Here is a 24,987-nt window from a genome sequence, read left to right as displayed (position 1 = left end):
ATAATATATATATATATATATATATATATATATATATGGTGAAGCGGTGGCAACATTCCGTAGCTACATGCCTAGCGAAAGAATGGCTAAAGTGTGGAGGCGCCGACGGACTGGGGACCTGTCGGTCAATAATATTCCCACGAAACGTTATGAAAAAAGCAGATCAAAGAGTGTTAAAACAAGCTACGGCATTCCCGACAAGCGATGCGTTGGATGATTTACCGGCGTCTCCTTCGAAAAATTGGCGAGCTGGACACCTGTTGAAACGAAGACAATCCCTTGCAATAGGGTGCTGGAACGTCTGTTCGATGAAATGTTTGACGACCCAGACTTTCATAGCTGGTGAAATACATCGCCTAGGCCTCGACATCCTCTGTGTATCAGAGACAAGAATAAATGACACACTAGAAAACCATGAGATAGCAACACCAGATTCAGAGAACTCTTTCTTCTTTTATAACTCAGGACCCAAAGATGGTAGTGGCAGTGCAGGGGTTGGATTTCTCCTTAACATCCAAGCACAAAAAGCTCTAATAGAATGGGAGCCCGTATCATCTCGCCTTGCAAAAGCTAGATTCCGAAGCAAACTGTTTAATGTTACAGTGTTTGCGGTCTACGCACCCACAAGGGTCAGCTCTGAACAAGCAATAGATACGTTTTACGCCGAACTCAACGAAGCTGTAAAAAAGACCCCCAAACGTGACCTCCTCATTATCGGTGGCGACCTCAACGCACACGTCGGCAGCAGACAGGCAAACGGCGACAGGAGCCTTGGAATTCACGGGTACGGCGAAAGATGCGAACGAGGAACCAGATTGGTCCAATTCGCCCAAGCGAACAACCTCGTAATAGCAAACACCCTTTTCAGACACAAGCCCTCACACGTCATAACCTGGAGATCCAGAGATGGAAGGACATCTTCCCAGCTGGACTACCTACTCGTGTCGTCACGTTGGAGAAGCTCGATCCAGAACTGCAGAGCCTACAGAGGACCTGACACAGGTTCCAAGGGCGGGTCGGATCATACCTTGGTCAAAATGTCTGTGAAGATCAGGCTAGTGGCTCGTAAACGGAAGGAACCCCCAAAAAGATTTGACGTTGCCCGTCTTAAGGACCCGACAGTAGTAGAACAATTCCGTGTTCAACTTTCAAATCGTTTCACCGCCCTCGAGCATGAACACTCAAATGAGTCTCCTGAGGACGGGAACTCGAGCGGGTCGTCGGTTAACGAAGATTGGCAGAAGTTCCGAAATACACTACAGGAGGTAGATCTCGAAACTCTTGGAAGAGTGAAGCGAAAGCGAAGACGGTGGATGTCCGAAGAGACCATCCGACTTGCAACGAAGAAAAGTCTGTTACCATCACGCCACTCAGCTGAATTCAAACAGCTACGCAAGCTATGTCACCAGTCGGGCAGAAAAGACAGAAGGAAGTACTGGGAGAATATGGCGGTGGAGATGCAAAAAGCAGCTAGCCTGTCTGATACTAGGAAACTGTATCAGCTGCTTAAAGAGTCCACTGGGAAGAGGTCGAAGAACTCGGCCTCTGTAATAGACGAACACGGTAACATCCTAACGAGTCGTGACGAAGTCGTTGACCGTTGGAAGCGCCATTTCCAGAAACTCCTAAATCCCCAAGTCGACCCTTCATCACCTGCTCCAAATCTTCAAGTGACCCAACCTCCCCCACCTCCTTCATCAACGCTCATTAACCAATACGCAGGAGTCAAAATAGAGCCCCCTGACGAAGAGGAAATCCTGGCAGCAATAAAGAAGCTGAAGAATCATAAAGCGCCGGGAATTGACGCCATACCAGCAGAAATCTACAAGGCAAGCCCCAGGCTTCTTGCACAGAACCTAGAAAAACTGCTCAAGAAAATTTGGGTACAGGAGGTTCTCCCAGACGATTGGAAAGTTTCAATTATCATCCCCCTGTATAAAAAAGGGGATAAAGCTGAATGCAAGAATTACCGGGGGATATCGCTCATAAGCATCGCTGCCAAAATATTTGCCATGATTTTACTCAACCGCTTCAGCTCAATCAGAAACACGACCACACGCCCGAACCAGGCGGGCTTTCGGCCAGGAATGGGCTGCATTGATCAGCTCTTTACACTCCGGCAAATTCTCGAACACCGCATGAAACACAATCAGATTACTATAGCCGTCTTCATAGATTTTATAACGGCCTTTGACTCGATCGTTAGAGATGGCATATGGGCTGCGATGCAAGAGGACGGCGTCCCTGATAAGCTGATACGCCTTATTCAGGCATACTACCAACACGTTCGTGCCTGTATACAAGCTGATGGAGAGCTGTCCTCCCTCTTCGACATCGATTTCGGGGTGAGACAGGGCTGCATCCTGTCCCCCATCCTCTTCAACTTTGTTATCGATTGGATCATGAAGCGCGCCATGCAATCTGCCAGAGGCGTTGAAGTAAGCCCTGACTTCTCCATCAAAGACCTTGACTACGCGGATGACATTGCCTTGCTAGAAAACGATATAGATCATGCGCAAGCCATGCTGTGTAATGTTGCTGCTACTGCAGATTTGGTTGGGCTGAAGATCAGTAAGGATAAAACCAAAATTCTGACAAATTCTGAGGATGTACTCACAAGGGGCATCTCTATCGACAACTCCCGTTTAGAGGTCGTTGACCAGTTCAAGTACCTGGGATCCCTCATCGACATTTCCGGCGGCTGCAGTACGGAAGTCCAGAGCAGAATATCATCAGCATCGATAGTCTTTGCTCAACTTAGGAAGAACCTGTGGAGACAAAGAGACGTCCTACTAAAAACAAAAATCCAGATCTTTGAAGCAACCGTCCGCTCCGTACTCCTTTACGGATGCGAGACATGACCCCTGAAAGCAGCGGATGTTCATGCTCTCAAAGTATTCGACCACTCCTGCCTGAGACAAATCCTCGGTGTCTCCCTCCGAGACAGAATTAGCAACGTCGAAATTCGTAGACGATGCCACCAGAAGCATGACATTGAAGCCCTAATAAAAAAAAACGCCGCCTAACTTGGTTTGGCCATGTTTGTCGGAGGTCAGATGACACCCTCACTAAAAAGGCGCTATACCACAAACCCCTCGCACACTGGAAGAAGAAGCGAGGTGGACAAGTCAAGACCTGGCTTAACACACTCAAGGCGGACCTAGAGCCGATTGGTGGTTTCCGACGACACGGCCGAAGATGGGACAAGCAGTGGCTTGAAATATGTGCACCACACACACACGACCGAGCGGCTTGGCACTCAACCGTCTGCCAGATCATAGCGCCAGGGAGAGCTGAAGAGCTTGTGTCCTGAAACAAGTACAAGTACAAGTATATATATATATATATATATATATATATATATATATATATATATATATATATATATATATATATATATATATATAAAAGAGAGACAGAGAGAGAGAGAACGTAAAATCCATGAGAATGTAAGATAAGAAATTTACGTTTTGCCACGTACATTATGTTGCTCGAAGGTACACTTGCGGATCCAGAGGAACAAGGGGTTGGGACCCAGCCCCTTAATATTCTCTTGGCGCCCTTATTCTGTGTTTTTTATTATTATTATTTTTTTTTTAAATAAGTGGATTGGTGCGCTAATTTAGGATTTGTCCGAGAGGGCGAGGGTTCAAATCCCAGTGTTCACAATTATTTGATTTGGGACGGGGTGAGTTGCGTGACTCTGTAAGCCCAGCCAGAGTCGCCCCAGCTCTAAATGGGTTCCTAGAGAAATCTGGGGAAGGTAAACAGGAAGGGTGTGCGAAATCAAAGGATGGTTGGCCCCCAACCTCCCATTTAAGTCAAACATGCCTACCTTTTCTCAATCTGCACTTCCTGGCTGAAGGGCCAAGAATAGGAGATCGGCACAGCCAGCAAGGACTGTAAAGTTCAATGCCGTATTCTTTACCTTTACGTTTGTTTTTTAAATACACTTTTCAACTTGGTAAATTCTTGGTGCCCTTGTCACATTTAGCTTTAAAAGTCAGTGTTCAGGATTTGTTAGCATTTTCTAAGTCTAGGTTTAAAACTTAAAGGGGGTGATTATGCTCCTCTCTATCTGTGTATTTAAAATTGTTAGTGATGAATACTGTTAAAATGCTCAAGTTGGAAAGTTTTCAGTCTTATCCTTCAGTGTCATCGCCTAAACTACAATGAGTAACCGACTCAAACACAAATCAAGCAAAAATCAACATGAGTAGGGTTGACAATCCCCTGGCCTTCTCAAGAACAGAAGATAATTTGAATTTTACTGAAGAAAAAAAGGAATATCGATTGACAGTTCATTATCCATATAATGATATTTATTCCTTAAAGTTTTAATAATTTCTTATTTATTAAAGTCAAAATGTGAAAATACTTCATGTATTTTGTTTTCAGTAAATTGCAAATTGTGTTTTGGTCCTGAGAAGGCATGGGATTGACCCTATTCATGTCATGTCTATTCCTGGCATAAGGATCAACCCTACTCAAGTCAAATTATGATATTTTTTAGTTTCACTATCCTTTATTGTAATTTCTGTTTGTTTTGGGTGTCATTTATTTTTGACGGTGATTTGAGGTAGTTTCACGCTTGGAAGATTATTTGACTTTGTTTTTGCTCATTTTCGATTTAATGAAGCTCTTTACTTTCCTTTGAAATCTTTTTATTTGGACTAAGTCCTCTAATTTAATAAATGAATAAATCTTTCCTCGAAATACATCCGCGCTTGACAAGGGCCTGAATTTCTATCTCCGTTTCACGTTCATAAATTTTGAATGTTTGCTTGTGATGATTGTGAGGATTTTAGACGATGATAATGATGTTTTTTATGAATTCTTATGCTAGCTTAATGTGGAAGGACTTGAAGAGTGAAAGGTTATAACTAAAATAACGAAACTTGACCACTTAGGATAGAAAACTACCTATAAAGCATGAAAGCCACTAAACAGAGTTATAATACTTATTTTGCTATAGCATAAATTCTTATCCTTTGAATCCGAGTTAGTTTTTTATTTATTCAATTAATTTATAGGAACAGTAAGTAAACTGAAAGTGCCAAGTTTTGGGCAAGAAGTCAATGAAAACATTGAGGGAGGGGGTGGACGAAGTTTACTTTTGGAGTTTCAACCTATATTTACACAAATGTGTCGAGCAAAAAGAGAAGCTTTAAGCAGCCTGGGATGATTTTATAAGCCAATACTCCTCCTCATTTGCAATGGTTGGTCCATAGGGGTTTGCCCCGGTGAGTTGGACGCAGTTTACTTTGGAGTTTCAGCCTATATTTACACAAATATGTCGAGCAAAAAGAGAAGCTTTAAACAGCCTGGGATGATTTTATAAACCAATACTCCTCCTCATTTGCAATGGTTGGTCCATAGGGGTTTGCCCCGGTGAGTTGGACGCAGTTTACTTTTGGAGTTTCAACCTATGTTTACACAAATATGTCGAGCAAAAACAGAAGCTTTAAGCAGCCTGGGATGATTTTAAAAGCCAATACTCCTCCTCATTTGCAATGGTTGGTCCATGCGGTTTGCCCCGGTGAGTTGGACGCAGTTTACTTTTGGAGTTTCAACCTATCTTTACACAAATATATCAAGCAAAAAGAGAAGCTTTGTGCAGCCTGGGATGATTTTAAAAGCCAATGCTGCTCCTCATTTGCAATGGTTGGTCCATGCGGTTTGCCCCAGTGAATTGGACGTAGTTTACTTTTGGAGTTTCAACCTATATTTACACAAATATTTCGAGCAAAAAGAGAAGCTTCAAGCAGCCTGGGATGATTTTAAAAGCCAATAATCCTCCTCATTTGCAATGGTTGGTCCATGCGGTTTGCCCCGGTGAGTTGGACGCAGTTTACTTTTGGAATTTCAACCTATATTCACACAAATATATCGAGCAAAAAGAGAAGCTTTAAGCAGCCTGGGATGATTTTATAAACCAATACTCATACTCATTTGCAATAGTTGGTCCATAGGGGTTTGCCCCGGTGAGTTGGACGCAATTTACTTTTGGAGTTTCAACCTATATTTACACAAATTTGTCGAGCAAAAAGAGAAGCTTTAAGCAGCCTGGAATGATTTAAAAGCCAATACTCCACCTCATTTGCAATGGTTGGTCCATGCGGTTTGCCCCGGTGAGTTGAACGCAGTTTACTTTTGGAGTTTCAACCTATGTTTACACAAATATGTCGAGCAAAAAGAGAAGCTTTAAGCAGCCTGGGATGATTTTAAAAGCCAATACTACTCCTCATTTGCAATGGTTGGTCCATGCGGTTTGCCCCGGTGAGTTGGACGCAGTTTACTTTTGGAGTTTCAACCTATCTTTACACAAATATATCGAGCAAAAAGAGAAGCTTTAAGCAGGCTGGGATGATTTTAAAAGCCAATACTCCTCTTCATTTGCAATGGTTGGTCCATGCGGTTTGCCCCGGTGAGTTGGACGCAGTTTACTTTTGAAGTTTCAACCTATATTTACACAAATATTTCGAGCAAAAAGAGAAGCTTCAAGCAGCCTGGGAAGATTTTAAAAGCCAATACTCCTCCTCATTTGCAATGGTTGGTCCATGCGGTTTGCCCCGGTGAGTTGGACGCAGTTCACTTTTGGAGTTTCAACCTATATTTACACAAATATATCGAGCAAAAAGAGAAGCTTTAAGCAGCCTGGAATGATTGTATAAACCAATACTCATCCTCATTTGCAATAGTTGCTCCATAGGGGGTTTGCCCCGGTGAGTTGGACGCAATTTACTTTTGGAGTTTCAACCTATATTTACACAAATTTGTCGAGCAAAAAGGGAAGCTTTAAGCAGCCTGGAATGATTTAAAAGCCAATACTCCTCCTCATTTGCAATGGTTGGTCCATGCGGTTTGCCCCGTTGAGTTGGACGCAGTTTACTTTTGGAGTTTCAACCTATCTTTACACAAATATATCGAGCAAAAAGAGAAGCTTTAAGAAGCATGGGATGATTTTAAAAGCCAATACTCCTCCTCATTTGCAATGGTCGGTCCATGCGGTTCGCCCCGGTGAGTTGGACGCAGTTTACTTTTGGAGTTTCAACCTATATTTACACAAATATGTCGAGCAAAAAGAGAAGCCTTAAGCAGCCTGGGATGATTTTATAAACCAATACTCATCCTCATTTGCAATAGTTGGTCCATAGGGGTTTGCCCCGGTGAGTTGGACGCAGTTTACTTTTGGAGTTTCAACCTATGATTATACAAATGTTTCGAGCAAAAAGAGAAGCTTTAAGCAGCCTGGGATGATTTTAAAAGCCAATAGTCCTCCTCTTTTACAATGGTTGGTCCATAAGGGTTTGCCCCCGTGAGTTGGACGCAATTTACTTTTGGAGTTTCAACCTATATTTACACAAATGTGTCGAGCAAAAAGAGAAGCTTTAAGCAGCCTGGGATGATTTTAAAAGCCAATACTCCTCCTCTTTTACAATGGTTGGTCCATGGGGGTTTGTCCCGGTGAGTTGGACGCATTTTACTTTTGGAGTTTCAACCTATATTTACACAAATGTGTCGAGCAAAAAGAGAAGCTTTAAGCAGCCTGGAATGATTTAAAAACCAAAGCTCCTCCTCATTTACAATGGTCGGTCCATGGGTGTTTGTCCCGGTGAGTTGGACGCAGTTTACTTTTGGGGTTTTAACCTATATTTACACAAATATGTTGAGCAAAAAGAGTAGCCTTAAGCATGAAAACCCCTAAACAGAGTTATAATACTTATTTTGCTGTAGTATAAATACTTATCGTTTGAATCCGAGTTTTTTTTTATTTATTCAATTATTTTACAGGAACAGCAAGTAAACTGAAAGAGGCAAGTTTTGGGCAAGAAGCCAATGAAAACAGTAAGTTGTCATTTTTTAATATAGTGAAAATAACTTTAATATGCTTGAAAACTTGACTTAAGTTAAAAGGGACCGAAATAGCCCTTAAAAAACTACCACCCGTTCTCCATTTTCCTTAGAAGGGTGGCTTTCCATCTTCCATTTTATTTTTCGTATTAGTTTTAAAGAGCAAAGCCTTTTCTATGGAAGTAAAGAGCAAAATTTCAACCCAACAAAAATTATTCCTTCACTTATTACGCTAGATATATCTACAAAATTAACTGGCTCGTGATGTTTTTCCAATATCTGTAGAATTTAAAAACTATCTTTTTACTGAAAATGCACCCCCCCCCCAAAAAAAGGTTGTTTTCTTAGGAACACACAGTTTTAAGAATTGCCTACACAAAAACCAAGCACGAATTCATCAATATCTTAATAGTTTTTCAGCGATATGATGCTGGTAACATTTAGTGTACAATTTATAATCCCTATAAAATTCAATTAAAGCTCTAGTTCTTGGAAACTAGCACAGATATTGGAAATTATTACGAGTCAGTTTATTTGAGCTAGTTTTAATATATATATATATATATATATATATATGTATATATATATATGTATATATATATATATATATATATATATATATATATATATATATATATATATATATATATATATACATAAATATATATATATATATGTATATATATATATATATATATATATATATATATATATATATATATATATATATACATATATATATATATATATATATATATATATATATATATATATATATATATATATATATATATATATATATATATATATATGCTTCACTCTTTTCTTTCACAAAACAAGCTTAGCTTTTTGAAATATTTCTGTTATCTTTTAATTAACCCATTGTCTTAGCGATTTTGCGCTAGCTATCCCTAGAAGTATTTGAAATCTAATAAACTATGTAATGCTAACAATTGCAGGAAATATTTACGTCTACTTATGATTCATTTTCCTCATCTGTTAGCCAGTCTCTTTGATCATCTTCTAAATCTAGCAAAAACACCTCAAATCACGCGGTGTTAATCTTCGCCCAGCTATGATCAAGGCCTTAAAACTTCACGGGTATGTAATTTCAAGTTTGACGGTTTACATTGAAAATAAAAACCTATTCCCTCTTTTTGCATTCCCCAGCTTTTTCACCCTCTTTAAGAAAATATTGAGGTTTTTTTGCCACAAAATGACAGAAAACACCACTTTGCTCTGGTTTGTCAGGATAGTGAGCTCAACCTTCTTTGTAGGGCTTTAGACTAAGGAAAACTGATTGGCTATATTAGAATTCCCATTCTCTTGTATTTTGACCTTCCTTGGACAAAAATTGTTGTTTTCTAATCTAAAATTTTAGAAACACCATTCTGCTACGGTTTGTCGATTTTGAGGGTTCTAAACCTCCTTTTTAGAGTTTTAGACCATGAAAAATCGACTGGTTGTATTAGAATTTCCGTTTTCTTGGGTTTGATGTTCAGTGGCATAAAATAGCAGAAAACGTCCCTTTGCTGTGGCTCGATATCTTGTGCTACTTAAAAATGGTATTAGGTATCGTGTTTTCTTTTCTAATGAGCCTTTCTCCAACATTCTACGACGCTTGGTTCGTATGATCACCCCTGGGGGAAAACAAAACGGAGATACATTATTATTTCCCATGCAAAAACGAAATTTTGCTTGTTGCTGATGGGGGGGGGGCTGTAATTTCCATGAAAAGTTTTTTTACTGCGATGAATCCACTAGTGTACTTTTCATTTCGACCCGACGTATTTTCGACAGGCTTCGGGCTCTTTTTTAAATCTCTATAAGATTATTTTAGAACTAAACTTTTCCTTTAAAAATTAATCGAAATATTAGTTACCATCCCTTAATCAGGTATGGCAAGTCTATTTTGTTAGTGATCTTCTTTTGTCAGAATATGTTGTATAAACTTTTGGTTAATATGGGCCGTGGTTCGCTCTTTACGATGTTGCGGATATCGCTGCAACAATGATTTTTTTTTTCTTTTTTATTGACTTTATTTTGTATTCACTATAAATTATTTTGATACACTATCATTATTTTTAAATCAAAGGAATGGTTTAAGGGATGCTGAAACTTCGTTGGAGGAGGTATAGAGTGAGGCTTTTGGGTTGGGGTAAGTTGGGGTGGTTAAAGAGCGTGTGCAGCTGTGTTCAGGGCTTAGGGCTCAGCGTGGGCTCAGGCAGCTTGGTGCGGCATTGAGTTTTGGAAGAGAGAGAAAAACTAAGTTCTTAATTAACACAGTAGTTTTATTTAATAGTAAATAGTACATTTTTTTTTATAACCTAGCTACCTTCCTTACTTTTTTGGGGGTTTGATTACTTTGTTTAGTATTTTGAGATGTATCAGCACTCTACTTTGCTGAGCTATTTTTAAGAGATGCTAAGTAAAATGGATTGAAAATTTTTTTTGTAGCTATTATACTTTTAAAAACTATATGTTTTTATATAACTTTCCAGGATTCCCTAGGGCAAACCTAGGAACGTTAATTTATAGGAACGCTAATTAATAGCTGCTCCTATTTATCATCCCGTTAAAATTGGGAATTATATATTGTTTATGCATTTTAGCAGCTTTCTCAGATGTGAAGAGGTAACACGACCCTATTTGGCTATCCTTCAGCAATATTCTTGGGAAAATGCGTAAAAGTTACGCATACTTGATTTTAAAAAAGAGCATAAAATCCGTATTTGACTTTTAAATCCCTAATTTTATTATTGGGATTATAACCTCTAGTTTTTACACCATGTACGATGACTCTTCCGTCATTCATTATCATTTTTATTCTTGCTGTTTTTTTATGTTGAATATTTCCTTTTCTTTATAATAGAGTCTCATCCTTCCTTATGCTCTTTATCAGTATATATCAGTATATTTCTGTTTTTCTCGGTAAATTATCCTACTTTTGGTCTTGCACAACTCTTTCTAGCATTTTCATGAGCTACCATTGCAGTTGTTTCATTACCTTACGTAAAATTTAGTTTTATCACATTTAATTTTAAAAAATGTTTAATTATGAACATGTACACTTGGAATACCATCAGGAAGCATTTGTAGATACTATCTAGTGATGAGTATATAGGATATAAATGCGAGAAGCTCGTCCAGGGTTGCCAACAAGGTCAGTTCCTTAAGTGCTACAATTGCCCAAATTTGCGTGCTATATAGAAATTTTAGGTGCTGTATCCGAAAAATCGACTTTAATAGTACTAAAATAGCATTTTTGGGCTATTTTGGCACTATTTCAGCAACCCCGAACACGTCCTACTGTGCTTCACGTAATAAAACAGTGCTAAATAGCACTTTCGTGCTACAGGTGGCAACTCTGTTTGATAACAGTTTTTTTTTTCTATACTCCAGCACTGTTGTCCTTTATCCTTTATATAGTTTTTCTGGCTATTTTGTTTACTAATTTATTGTTTGATTATTTTTTGGGATACATTGTTGTTTATTTTCATTCATGTTTTCATTTTTAATGTAGCTTAAGGAACAAAGTGAATGCAATTTCAGTAGACTAATATTTTTTATCTATATATTAAAATCAAAACGAGGCGCTTTGAACAAGCCTCTTTTTTCCATTACGAATCCTTGAAGTTTATTAATATGTTTGCTTCTTAGCGTTTAATTACAGTAGAAAATCTCTTTTAATTAAACTGTATGCAAATCAAATCCTTTGTTATTAAACTTTGAAATTGCCTTTTCGAAGCTCATCCTTGTCTGTTGAACTTTCATAGGACTTCGTTGCTAGCTATCCCTTTTTTTCTTAATTAAGCTGGGAGTGTTTTTCTACCCTTTTGTTTCCTAAAGCATCTTTAGAATTGTTTTAGTTTAACACGATACATTGAATTCTATTTATGTTTTCTGTTTTCTGTTAGTGTATTCTTAAAAAAAAAATGAGCTCGAATATCCTTTTTAAATTCTCTGAGGAGAAAATACTTTTTCTCTGTCAAAGCTAAAATTTTAATATGATGCAGCCTCTAGTCTAAGAATAACAAAGTAAAAAAAAATATTTTTTTTACATATGGCAGGGTTTCACGGACTGAACAGACTGTACTGCCAAAGTGTGTTCTGAATGAGTTGGCCATAATGAACGAATGATCAAACAGTTCGTGGTAACGAACTGTAGTAAGGAGCGACCAGGCTCAATAGTAACCGAAACTCTAAAAAATGGAATTTTGATACCAATAGTTACATCAAAAGAATGGCTTTTTAATGCTGATTTTAAACATATAAGTTTCATCAAGATTAATCTTATTCATCAAAAGCTACGAGCTTGAGAAAATTTGCCTCATTTTAGAAAATAGGGGGAAACGCCCCCTAAAAGTCATACTATCTTAACGAAAATCACACCATCAGATTCAGCGTATCAGAGAACCGTATTGTAGAAGTTTCAAGCCCCTATCTACAAAAATGTGGAATTTCGCATTTTTTGCCAGAAGACAAATCACGGCTGCGTGTTTATTTGTTTTTGTTTTTTTTTCTCCCAGGGGTAATCGTGTCGACTCAGTGGTCCTAAAATGTCGCAAAATGGCTCATTCTAACGGAAATTAAAAGTTCTACTGCCCTTTTTAAGTGACCAAAAATATTGGAGGGCACCTAGGCCCCCGTCCCACGCTCATTTTCCCCCCAAAATCACCGGATCAAAATTCTGAGATAGCCAATTTATTCACCATAGTCAAAAAACCCAATAACTATGTCTTTAGGGACGACTTACTCCCCCGCAGTCCTCGTGGGAGGGACTGCAAGTTACAAACTTTGAACTGTGTTTACATATAGTAATGGTTACTGGGAAGTGTACAGACGATTTCAGGGGGATTTTTTTGGTTTGGGGGGATATTTGAGGGGAAGGGTTACTGGGGAGGATCTTTCCATGGAGGAACTTCTCATGGGGGAAGAAACTTTCAATGGAGGGGGCGCAGGATTTTCTAGTATTATTTAAAAAACAATGAAGAATAAATTTGAAAAGTTTTTCTACTGAAAGTGAGAAGCAGCATTTAAACTTAAAACGAACAGAAATTATTACGCATATGAGGGGTTTACCTCCTCGTAATACCTCGCTCTTTACGCTAAAGTATTTTTAGTAATTTCAACTATTTATTCTACGGCCTTTGTGATTCAGGGGTCATTCTTAAGGAATTGGGACAAAATTTAAGCTTTAATGTAAAGAGCGAGGTATCGACGAGGGGTGAGCCCCCTCATATACGCAATAAAAACATACGAATATAGAAGCTCGCTACGTAATTTAATTCGTAAGTTATGTATATATTTTACTTATGAAAACGTTCGTAAAAAATTATAAATATTAGTTGCCTTTTTAAGTAATCAAAAAATTAAAGGGCAAACTAGGCCTCGTCCCTCGTTCTTTTTTTCTCAAAATCTTCCGATTAAAACTATGAGAAAGCCATTTAGCCCCAAAAAATTAATATGCAAATTTCGTTTTAATTATTTATGTGCGGAGAGCCAAGATCAAACCATGCATTAATTAAAAAACGTCCAGAAATAAAAAAAAAACAAGTTTTTTTGGTAAAATTCTAGTTAATTGACTTCTTGCTATCTCAGAAAGGGTTTAGGCTAGGAAAATGAAAATTTCAGGGATGAATCTACACACTAAAGTATGTCCCGGGAAGAAATTTTGAAGCAACTACCTCCACTCCGTCTCCCTCTAGAGGGCCCTGAAACCTTGTAAAATAGATCTATTGCTTGAATAAGGTACAACACAATTGTTTTCAGCTTCTTAACTTTGCTCAATTCTATTTTATAAGGTTTTAAAGATGTGCAAATACATTTCCTAAATTTTGAAAAAAACACATTGATATGACTTAAAATTCTACTCAAATAACAGGAATCGCATTTTCAGAACTAAAGGCAGAGAAAAGCAACTAGTATCTGAAAATTAAGGTAAAATGTTGTTTTGTCAAAATTTCAATAGGTATACACTTGTCCTATAGGCAAATTTCAGGGCCCTCTAGAGGGAGAAGGGGTGGTGGTGGGTACTTTAAAATACCTTCCCGGGACATACTTCAGCCTGTAGACCCATCTCTGAAAGTTTCACTTTCCTAACCTAAACCCTTTCCAAGATAACAAGAAGTCAATTAACTAGAATTTTACCTTTTTTTATAAATGAAAGTAAGGAGCGACATTAAAACTTAAAACGAACAGAAATTACTCCGTATATGAAATGGGTTGTCCACTCCGCAATTCCTCGCTCTTTACGCTAAAGTTTTTAATTGTTTTAAAAAGTAGAACTGTGGCAAAGAGTCAAACTTTAGCGTAAAGAGTGAGCGATTGCGGAGGGGACAACCCATTTCATATACGGAGTAATTTCTGTTCGTTTTAAGTTTTAATTTCGCTCCTTACTTTTATTAAAAAAAAAACTTGTTTTTTTTTTGTTTAATTTAGACTAAGAGCCATGATTTGCTCTTTACTAACTTGCGGATATTCTGTAACTATGAAATGGATACAGACGGAAGAAACTAGACTGACAAACATGTTCCATAGAAATCAAAAAAGTAGAATAACAAAGAAGAAAAAATATAACTTGAGAAAAATAATAATAGTAATATAAATCTTAGCACAAATCTAGATCGAAACTAACATCTAGAGTACTGATGTCTGAGATGTTAGTCTTCAGCGACAGGAGGGACACACTTGATGTTTATGTATCATACATAGCGCAGCCTATTAGTTTTTGGATAAGCCAAGTAATTTTTTATATTTTTCGTATAGCTGATAGGCGAGGTTTCACACAGACTAGTAATCAGTTCTAAAAATTGATATTTAATCAGTTTCGTTTTTTTTACATGAATAATGAATTTCAGTTTCTATTAGAAACTTGAATACCTAACGAAACTGTATTAGTTGAAATCTTAAAATGCTTAAAACCAAATGCTCATTAATAGTTCTTTTTATGTGTTTAGAAAATATTGACGGGCCTTTAATGTTCAAGCTGGATGAAGATCCACATTTCCGTGAAAAGAAGCCCCAAGCGAAGATGGAAAGTCATTCCAAAATCGAGGTACTTTAAGATTTTTTGTTTTTATTAGCTCCTGTAGCATGAACTGCAATCTGATCTATTATTTCTAATAATGGTTCACGAATATCCACCGCTTCTTTTCCTACTTATGATTGGCCACTAGTTGGACTTGCGGATGGCGGTGCTCTCCACTCTTCCGACGACTTCTTAATTTATCTTTTGTTTTGCAGCAAGAATCGCGGTACTGTCACAGAATCTGCCTGAGATTCTTGGCAGGTGTTAATTGCAAAAAGATAACAAACCGTGTATTGGTCCAATAAGAGAGGCACCCGCATACTCCCCTTGTTTACCCGTGCCAAATTAACCAAACACTTGGAAAACTATAGGTTCTATCACTATCTTAGCTCTATGACTATCTACCTTGGTTCTACTGCACTAGGAATGACGCATGGACGGATAATAGATTGACATATCTATTAACAAATGAAATAACTTCAATCTTATACAATCCTAATAAGGGGCGATTAATGCCAGAATTGCCTCTCACTCCATTGGACTATTTGTTTTGGCTTTTTTTATAATTAGCCATGGCTTGATGCCTAAAACTATTCCATTTTAATTCAAAAATCAAAGGTCGTCGATGTTGGTTTCGTCGATGTCAAACCTAAAGGTAGCATATGACATCTTCACAGTTCTGGGATGAGGATGGGTGGGGTGATTTAGATCATGAGGATCAAAATGTCATTGAACATGCATTGCCTTGCTGATTTTCATATTGAGAACAGCTTGGTAAACGCTGCTGTCTAATTACATCAGACGTCTGAGAACATCGCACACGATCCTCAGGCATGACAGTGACGATTTTATGTCCAATATAGTCGCTGTTACACCTTATAGTCATAACTGATATTCCCATACTCTATCAGCAATTTGGTGATGCCAGATGGAGGGGGGAGACCTCTTCCCCTTGAAATGCAAAATTTTCTTGGCTTTCTGGGCCCTTTTTTTTCGAGTAATCAAATAAATTTGTTTGTAATACTGCCTCTACCTCCCCCCCCCACAAAACAAATCTTACATCTATGCCTGGTGACGTCACTACAAAAGCTAAAAGAAAGGAGTGCGAAAAAAAAGAATACTTAATAATAGAGTATAAAAAACAACATGACGCACAATAATTACATCTCAACAATCCGAAATAAAAGAACACAAACAATATGGAACAATACAATATGTAAAAATTCGATGCTTACAACACTAAAACAGTACAGAATAAATACAGAACAAATAATACAATATCTAAAAGGCACACACACAGTCAGACAAACAGGCAACAGTTTTTACCGCACGAGGGACGACCACTCGTGCAACAGCATTGGTTTTGAAGACGTCATTCTGTTTTCGACTACGTTTTTTAGCTTTGTCATGAAGACTAATAAATGAATTTTGTATCCAAATGAGCTGCCTCGGCTGTAGATTTCCGTGCTCTCCACTCTTCCGACGACTTCTTTATCTATCTTTTGTTTTGCAGCAAGAATCGCAGTACTGTCACAGAAATGTACCTTGTTGGTTTCGTCGATGTCAAGCCTAAAGGTAGCATCTGACATCTTCACAGTTCTGGGGTGAGGATGGGTGGGGTGATATAGATCAGGAGGATTAAAATGTTATTGAATCTACAATGCCTTGCTAATCGTCATATTGAGAACAGCTTGGTAAACGCTGCTGTCTAATTACATCAGACGTCTGAAAACATTGTATACGATCCTCAGGCGTGACAGTGACGATTTTATGTCCAATATAGTTGCTGTTACACCTGATAGTCATAACTGACATTCTCATACTCTATCAGCAATTTGGTAATGCCAGTTCGGGGGGGGGGGGGGAGACCTCTTCCCCTTGAAATGCAAAATTTTCTTGACTTTCATGGCCCATTTTATTCAAGTAATCGAACAAATTTTTTTGTAATGCTGCGTTCACCCCCCCCTCCCAAAAAAAATATTTCTTGCATTCATGCCTGGTGGCGTCATTAAAAAAAAGCTAAAAGAAAAGAGTGCAAAAAAAGAATACTTAACAATACAATATAAAAAACAGACAATATAGAAATATACGACAGTTAACACTACAATGCGTACAAAGAAATGACGTACAATAATTACATCTCAACAATCCGAAAAAAAACAACACAAACAATAGGGAACAATACAATATTTAACAATTCAATGCTTACAACACTAAAACAGTACAGAATATAAACAGAACAAATAGTACAATATATAAAAAAGGCACGCAAACAGTCAGACAACAGGCAACGGTACTGCCGCAGGAGGGACGACCACTCGTGCTACAGCACTTATTTTGAAAACGTCATTCTGTTTTCGAACGGCCTGACTAGGTTCTGCAGCTTTGTGATGAAGGCTAATATATTAATTTCGTATCCACATGCGTTGCCTCAGCAAATGCTTTGCGAAACGAAAGTAGTTGGGCCTGATTTGCTTAATATTAAATTTTTGAAGTATTTTCCTGAGAGGTGCAACATACAGAAAATGCGGCAGCGCCTTCGAGTTATATAAATTGTTTAAATCCTGTAATTGAACCCGAGTATATTTACAACAGCCTGTAAGTCCTGAGCAGGTGGCCCAGATAAGTTAGAGAAGGCAATGGCTTGATAGCAGTACCACCAAGTCTAACAGAAACATTACTGAAACATTTCCAATTAAAAGACCAATCTGAGACTTATCTGCGTTGAAACTACGACTAAATTTCCGGTATTCATCATTTGAAATTTTTAAATTCGTCTCGTGGTGCGGAATGGTCCGGCGAAGTATAAACACGTCATCAGCACCTCAAACTAGACGTAGATCAATCTGCCAACAACGTCTGAAAATTCAATTTACGATTGAGGCTCTATTATTCCGTTGTTAAAAAGTCCGGTGGAACTATTATCTGTCTCACTCCCTTATCAACTGACAAAACAGCTTAAATGTCACACGGACCAGGGATAGAAATTACTTAACACCAAAGGGTTGACCCACCTCTTATATATCCGATACAGAATGTATTCGTGGATTGCCAAGTCAAATGCACAGGGCACATAATGGCTCCCAAGAACCAAAGATTCATTTGCTGCACCAGCATCTAAAGCCATAGCTGACAGGGCATAATCACCAGGGTATCATTTCTGAAAGCCAAACTATGCCGAAGGAGCATAACGCTTTCATCGAATTTCGTCGCATGAAAAAGCCACGAAAAGTAATTCCTAAAATTGACAAAAAATTTATGATGGAAAACAGCAAACATCTACAACCTCGTTAGTTATTTATTTTTCGCTCTAGTTATCTTTTTATTATACACGGATGTCAAATTTCTAGTATTTGCATCAATGACAAGTAGCGAGATGTGGAAGTTGAGCATATTCTATTTAAAACATTGTGTTATCACCTACCGTCTCGCAAGAAAACAAGGTGGTAATTTTTGGAATTAATATCAAGTTTTTAAATTGAATCTGTAAATAAATTAGTACAGCATAAGGAGTATCTTCAATACATAGTTTACAAAATACAGCTAGAATGTGGTAACTCGAAAGGTGTTATGCAACACGTTTTCTGTGTTGCATTCGACTCATTTTGTGAATATTCGACATTTCCTGGAAAATGTATTGCATTCGACTCTTTCTGTAAATATTCGACATTTTCTGGAAAATGTTATGCAATTGACTTCTTAAAAAAAGTAAATTCTATCGATTGATTTAATCCATCTTCGTCTATCTCATTTGAAGGAATAACAGTTTAATATGGACAAACTCTTTTATTAGACAGTGAAAGCAATAACAAAATGTCTGCATATTTTGGTCACATACACAGTGGCCGCCCTCACAGATAAACTGTTTTTGTACGTCATGGAAAGCCAGTATAATCTTCGAAAATCATAATTTACTTAACTAGTAATTTAAGTCAGAGAAGAGCACATATTGCTGAATAGATTACTAATTAACATAAATATATATATATATATATATATATATATATATATATATATATATATATATATATATATAAGTTGTTTGTTTGTGTCTGTTGACTGACGTCATGTTTGTGTGACGACCGATGTCACGTTTGTTGACTGACGTCATTATAAGGATTGAGCTGTATGTCGTCATGAAGTTGTTTGTCGTCATGTTTATTATGACGAGGCTTAGTATATGACGTCATTATAAGTATATAAGAAGATCGTTCAAAGAGAAATTTTTAATTGTAAAATGACAGAAGAACCTACAATGGCAACAGCCGAGGAAGCTGCTCAAAGAGTCTATGCCAAAAGACTTGCGGCTAATAGAAAAAATATGAAAAGAAAGCGTGCCGAGGAACCAGAAAGTATGAAAAGAAAGCGTGCAGAGGAATCACAAGAACAGCGTGAAAACAGGCTTGCGGCTGATAGAGAAAGTAAGAAAAGAAACCGTGCCGAGGAACCAGAAAGTATGAAAAGAAAGCGTGCCGAGGAATCACAAGAACAGCGTGAAAGCAGGCTTGCGGTTAATAGAGAAAGTATGAAAAGAAAGCGTGCCGAGGAACCACAACAACAGCGTTTAAACAGGCTTGCGTCTCAAAGAGAAATCACCAAAAGAAAGCGTGCCGAGGAATCACAACAACAGCGTGAAAGCAGGCTTGCGTTTCAAAGAAAAACCACGAAAAGAAAGCGTGCCGAGGAATCACAAGAGCAACCTGAAAATTTTCGCCTGGCATTCAGGTACAGCCCAGTCGATGATTATAGCTTGAATAGATGTGTTCAGATCGGGACTATGTCTAAAATTTATCCCTATTGCAAGGCCTTGAAATTTAATGGTGAAATCATGGGAATGTGTTGCGCCCCAGGAAAAGTTAAACTTCCTCTACTGGCTGCACCACCAGAGCCATTGAAGACTTTGCTTACTGGAACTACGTCAGAATCTAAGCGTTTTTTATCAAAGATCAGAAAATATAACTCATGTTTCCAAATGACGTCGTTTGGTGCCCAAATCGAAAGTCCAGATCAATTTATGCCTACTTTCAAAGTAAAAGGGCAAATTTATCATAGAGCTGGGTCCGTTCTACCATTCTCAGGCGAGAATCATAAATTTTTACAACTGTACTTCATCAGTGATAGAAATTCGGAATTGAATGCACGTTGCGAAATTTCTCCCGACGTTGAAAGGACTATCGTTTCCCAATTGCAACGTCTTTTCCACGAAAATAATAATTTAGTGCGTCTGTTCAAAACAGCCATCGATTTGATGCCTACTGATACGCATAAAATTGTTATTTCCGCTGGCAAAACGCCTCCTGGCCAACATGTGCGTAGATACAATGCTCCAACTATCGACGAAGTGGCAATCGTTATGGTCGGTGATCAGTTTTTACCTCGAGATATTATTCTTCATAAGCGAAACGCTCGGTTTGTAAGAATTTCTGAAACTCATCGATGCTACGATGCCCTACAATATCCTATCATTTTTTGGGATGGAGCCGACGGCTATCACTTTAATAATAAATTGGATGATCCATCCACTAACAAACAAACGGATAAGAAATGCACCGCAATGCATTATTATTCCTATAGACTAATGATTCGGCAGGATGAAGACAATTATATTTTAAAATGCCGTCAATTGTTTCACCAATACATCGTTGATATGTATGCAAAAATTGAATCAGAACGTTTGCTATTTATCCGTCTGAATCAGACCAAGCTCCGCTCTAAACAATACATTCATTTGCGAGATGCAGTTGTAAATGACGGTAATACCACAAACGTTGGAAGATTAACGATTTTACCTTCGTCACATATTTGCAGTCCCCGCCATATGCATGAATATGCTCAAGATGCTATTGCGTATGTTCGTCTCTATGGTCGTCCAGATTTATTTATTACATTTACATGTAATCAATCTTGGGATGAGATACGGCAGCTTTTACTTCAAGGACAATCGGCGGTTCATAGACATGACATTACGGCCCTTGTCTTCCGGCAAAAGTTGAAATCAATGATAAACTACATAGCAAAACTTAAAGTGTTTGGGTCAGTACGATGCTGGATGTAGTCAGAGGAATGGCAAAAACGAGGATTACCACAAGCACATATTTTAATCTGGCTACATGATAAAATTACTTCTAATGAAATTGACGATGTGATTTCCGCAATCAGTGATATCGATGAAATCGTACAATATCAGGCTGGAAGATATATTAGCAGTAATGAAGCTGTTTGGCGAATTATTTCATTTCCGATACATGAAAGAAGTCCAGCTGTTGTTCACTTAGCGGTACATTTACAGAATGGACAACGTGTTTGTTTTTCGGAATCCAACGTGCGACAAAGAGCCCTCAATCCACCGGATACAACGTCAACTGCTTTCTTTTCGTTATGTCAAAATCATTCTTTTGCAAAAAAAACTGCTGTATACTGAAGTGCCTTCGTATTATACGTGGAATGCTAAAAATAAAGTATTTGAACGTGGAAAACAGGGTAAGGCAGTCGACGGCCAACCTACCATCTTCAAAGATACCACGATTGGAAGACTCTACACCATTCACCCCAATCAACATGAATGCTTCTTTCTCCGCCTGCTTTTGTTGAATGTACCCGATCCGACGTCCTTTGAGTATTTGAGAACTGTAAATGGTATTATACATCACACTTACCGTAGTGCATGCCAAGCTCTGAATTTATTGGAGAATGACCAACACTGGGATAACTGTATCAGTGACGCGTGCGAAACGTCAACTCCAAGTCAAATTCGTGCATTTTTTGGAATCGTACTAACAACTTGTCTCCTTCAGCTCCTACAGAGTTATGGGAAAAATATAAATCGAAAATGGCCGAGGATATACTCCATCGAAAACGGCTAGAGACGTCAGATATGACTTTTGATTTTACATAAGAAATTTATAACTACACTTTAGTTATTATTGAAGATTTGTGCGTATGTATGGCAAACAAATCTCTTCAGGGTTCGGGAATGCTTTCACCTAATCATAACGCTGATGTTTCAACATGTGTAGAATTGTATCGTGAACAAAGTTACAGCACGAGTGATCTATTGTCGTATGTACAAAATAACATTTCTAAGTTAACGTCGGAGCAAAAGGACATTCATGATAAGATAATGCATTGTGTCGATAACAACGTTGGAGAAATCTTCTCTTTGGATGCGCCAGGAGGTACTAATAAAACATTTGTGATAAAATTGATTCTGGCATCAATTCGATCAAAAAATGACATAGCGTTGGCAATTGCTTCGTTCGGAATAGCCGCAATGTTGCTGCCTGGTGGAAGAACTGCTCATTCCGCTTTGAAATTGCCTCTGAATTTTTATTCTACAGAAACTCCCACGTGCAATATTTCCAAATCATTTGGGATGGGTAAAGTATTGCAGCAATGCAAACTTATTATTTGGGACGAGTGCACAATGGCACACAAAAAATCGCTCGAGGCTCTGGATCAATCTTTGAGAGATTTGCCAGAGAATTCGAAACCCTTTGGCAGCACATTAATATTGCTTGCGGAAGATTTCAGGCAAACATTACCTATAATACCTAGATAAACCCCTGCAGACGAAATGAATGCTTGCCTGAAAAATTCGAATTTATGGTCACACGTAAAGATATTAAAATTAACTACAAATATGTGTGTCCAATTGCAAAACGATGACTCTGGTCTGACATTTTCAGATCAATTGCCGGCAATTGGAAACGGAAACCTCCCAGTAGACTCAATTTCAGCAACTATACAACTGCCTCCTGAATTCTGTAATTTAGTGACGTCCAAAAATGAATTGGTTGAAAAAGTATTTCCGAATATTCTAACCAATTATAAAAATCATAAATGGCTAAGTGAACGAGCGATTCTGGCAGCCAAGAATAAAGACGTCCACGAAATTAACAATATTGTTTTGACCAAGATTCGAGAGCAGGCAGTCCTTTACAAGTCAGTCGACACAGTTCTGGAACCAAATGAGGCGGTTAATTATCCATCTGAATTTTTAAATTCCCTGGATCTTCCAGGGTTTCCACCACACGTGCTACAACTAAAAATAATATTGTTACGAAATATCAATCCACCAAAGCTTTGCAATGGTACGCGACTTGCCGTAAAAAAAAACAATGGAAAATGTAATAGAGGCAACAATCTTGACAGGGCCTTTTGAGGGTGAGGCTGTTCTTATTCCTCGCATTCCCATGATTCCAACGGATCTGCCTTTTCAATTTAAAAGATTGCAATTCCCAGTTCAATTAGCATTTGCAATCACCATCAACAAAGCTCAAGGAAAATCATTAGAAAAATGCGATATAGATCTTTATACAGATTGTTTTTCCCATGGACAATTGTACATTGCATGTTCGAAGGTCGGTAAACCTGACAATCTATTTATATGCACTGACGATGGGACAGCGAAGAATGTTGTATATTCGCAAGTTTTACGCAGTTAATTTGTATTGTATATGTATATCTATCTATCTATATAAAAATAAGTTGTATGTATGCATGTTTGTTTGTTTGTAAAAAGAGCGTTTGCATATGACGTCATTATAAGTATATAAGGCTTTGTATATGCACAGACAATGGGACAGCCAAGAATGTTGTATATTCGCAAGTTTTATGTAGTTAAAAACATATATATATATATATATATATATATATATATATATATATATATATATATATATATATATATATGTATATATATATATATATATATATATATATATATATATATATATATATATATATATATTTATATATATATATATATATATATATCTATATATATAAAAATAAGTTGTATGTCTGTGTGTCTGTCTGTGGATCAGGTGACGTCATGTTTCTGTGTTGACTGACGTCATGAAATTAGTTCTCGTCATTTTTGCTTTGACGGTGACGTCATTCAAGATATTTAAGACATATGTTCACGTAGAAATCTATTAATGTTTAAGTTTACAATGACTGATGGACTTACCATGGCAAAAGCCGATGAAGATGCTCAAAGAGTCTATGCCAAAAAACTTGCTGCTGATAGAGAAAGTCAGAAAAGAAAGCGTGCGGAGGAATCAAAAGAACAGCAAGGAAATGAATGCTTGCCTGAAAAATTCTAATTTATGGTCACACGTAAAAATATTAAAATTAACTACAAATATGCGTGTCCGATTGCAAAACGATGACTCTGGTCAAACATTTCCAGATCAATTGCTGGTAATTGGAAACGGAAAGCTCCCAGTAGATTCAATTTCAGGACGTATACAACTACCTGCTGATTTCTGTAATTTAGTGACGTCCAAAAATGAATTGATTGAAAAAGTATTTCCGAATATTCTAAAAAATTATAAAAATAATAAATGGCTAAGTGAAAGAGCGATTCTCGCACCCAAAAATATAGACGTCCACGAAATCAACAATATTGTTTTGACCAAGATTCGAGACCAGGCAGTCCTTTACAAGTCAGTCGACACAGTTTTGGAACCAAATGAAGCGGTTAATTATCCATCTGAATTTTTAAATTCCATAGATCTTTCAGGGTTTCCACCACACGTGCTACAACTAAAAATAGGCGTACCAATAATACTTTTAAAAAATATCAACCCACCAAAACTTTGCAATGGCACGCGACTTGCCGTAAAAAAACAATGGAAAACCTAATAGAGGCCACAATCTAGACAGGGCCTTTTGAGGGTGAGGCTGTTCTTATTCCTCGCATTCCCATGATTCCAACGGATCTGCCTTTTCAATTTAAAAGATTGCAATTCCCAATTCGATTAGCATTTGCAATCACCATTAACAAAGCTCAAGGTCAATCATTAGAAAAATGTGGTATAGATCTTAATACTGATTGTTTTTCCCATGGACAATTGTACGTTGCATGTTCGAGGGTCGGTAAACCTGACAATCTATTTATATGCAACGACAATTGGACAGCGAAGAATGTTGTATATTCGCAAGTTTTACGCAGTTAATTTGTATTGTATCTATCTATCTATCTATCTATATAAAAACTAGTTGTGTGTATGCATGTTTGTTTGTTTGTAAATATAGCGTTTGCATATGACGTCATTATTAGTACATACGGCTTTGTATATGCACAGACAATGGGAAAG

At 37.6% G+C, this 24,987-nt stretch overlaps 1 protein-coding gene across 2 annotated transcripts in view; it reads left to right on the top strand.

Annotated features, from left to right (window-relative positions):
- Positions 1–24,987, top strand: part of LOC136038559 (C2 domain-containing protein 5-like) — a 289,931-nt gene that overhangs the window by 201,280 nt on the left and 63,664 nt on the right. For both annotated transcript variants that reach the window (XM_065721729.1, XM_065721731.1), the window contains exons 17-18: positions 7,795–7,848; positions 14,814–14,911. In XM_065721729.1, coding sequence (XP_065577801.1) covers positions 7,795–7,848; positions 14,814–14,911 — 152 coding nt within the window. The remainder of the gene's footprint in view (positions 1–7,794; positions 7,849–14,813; positions 14,912–24,987) is intronic.

This window comes from Artemia franciscana, chromosome 18 (assembly GCF_032884065.1).
Source record: "Artemia franciscana chromosome 18, ASM3288406v1, whole genome shotgun sequence".
Classification (NCBI taxonomy): Eukaryota; Metazoa; Arthropoda; class Branchiopoda; order Anostraca; family Artemiidae; genus Artemia; species Artemia franciscana.
This window is presented reverse-complemented; position numbering and strand designations above follow the sequence as displayed.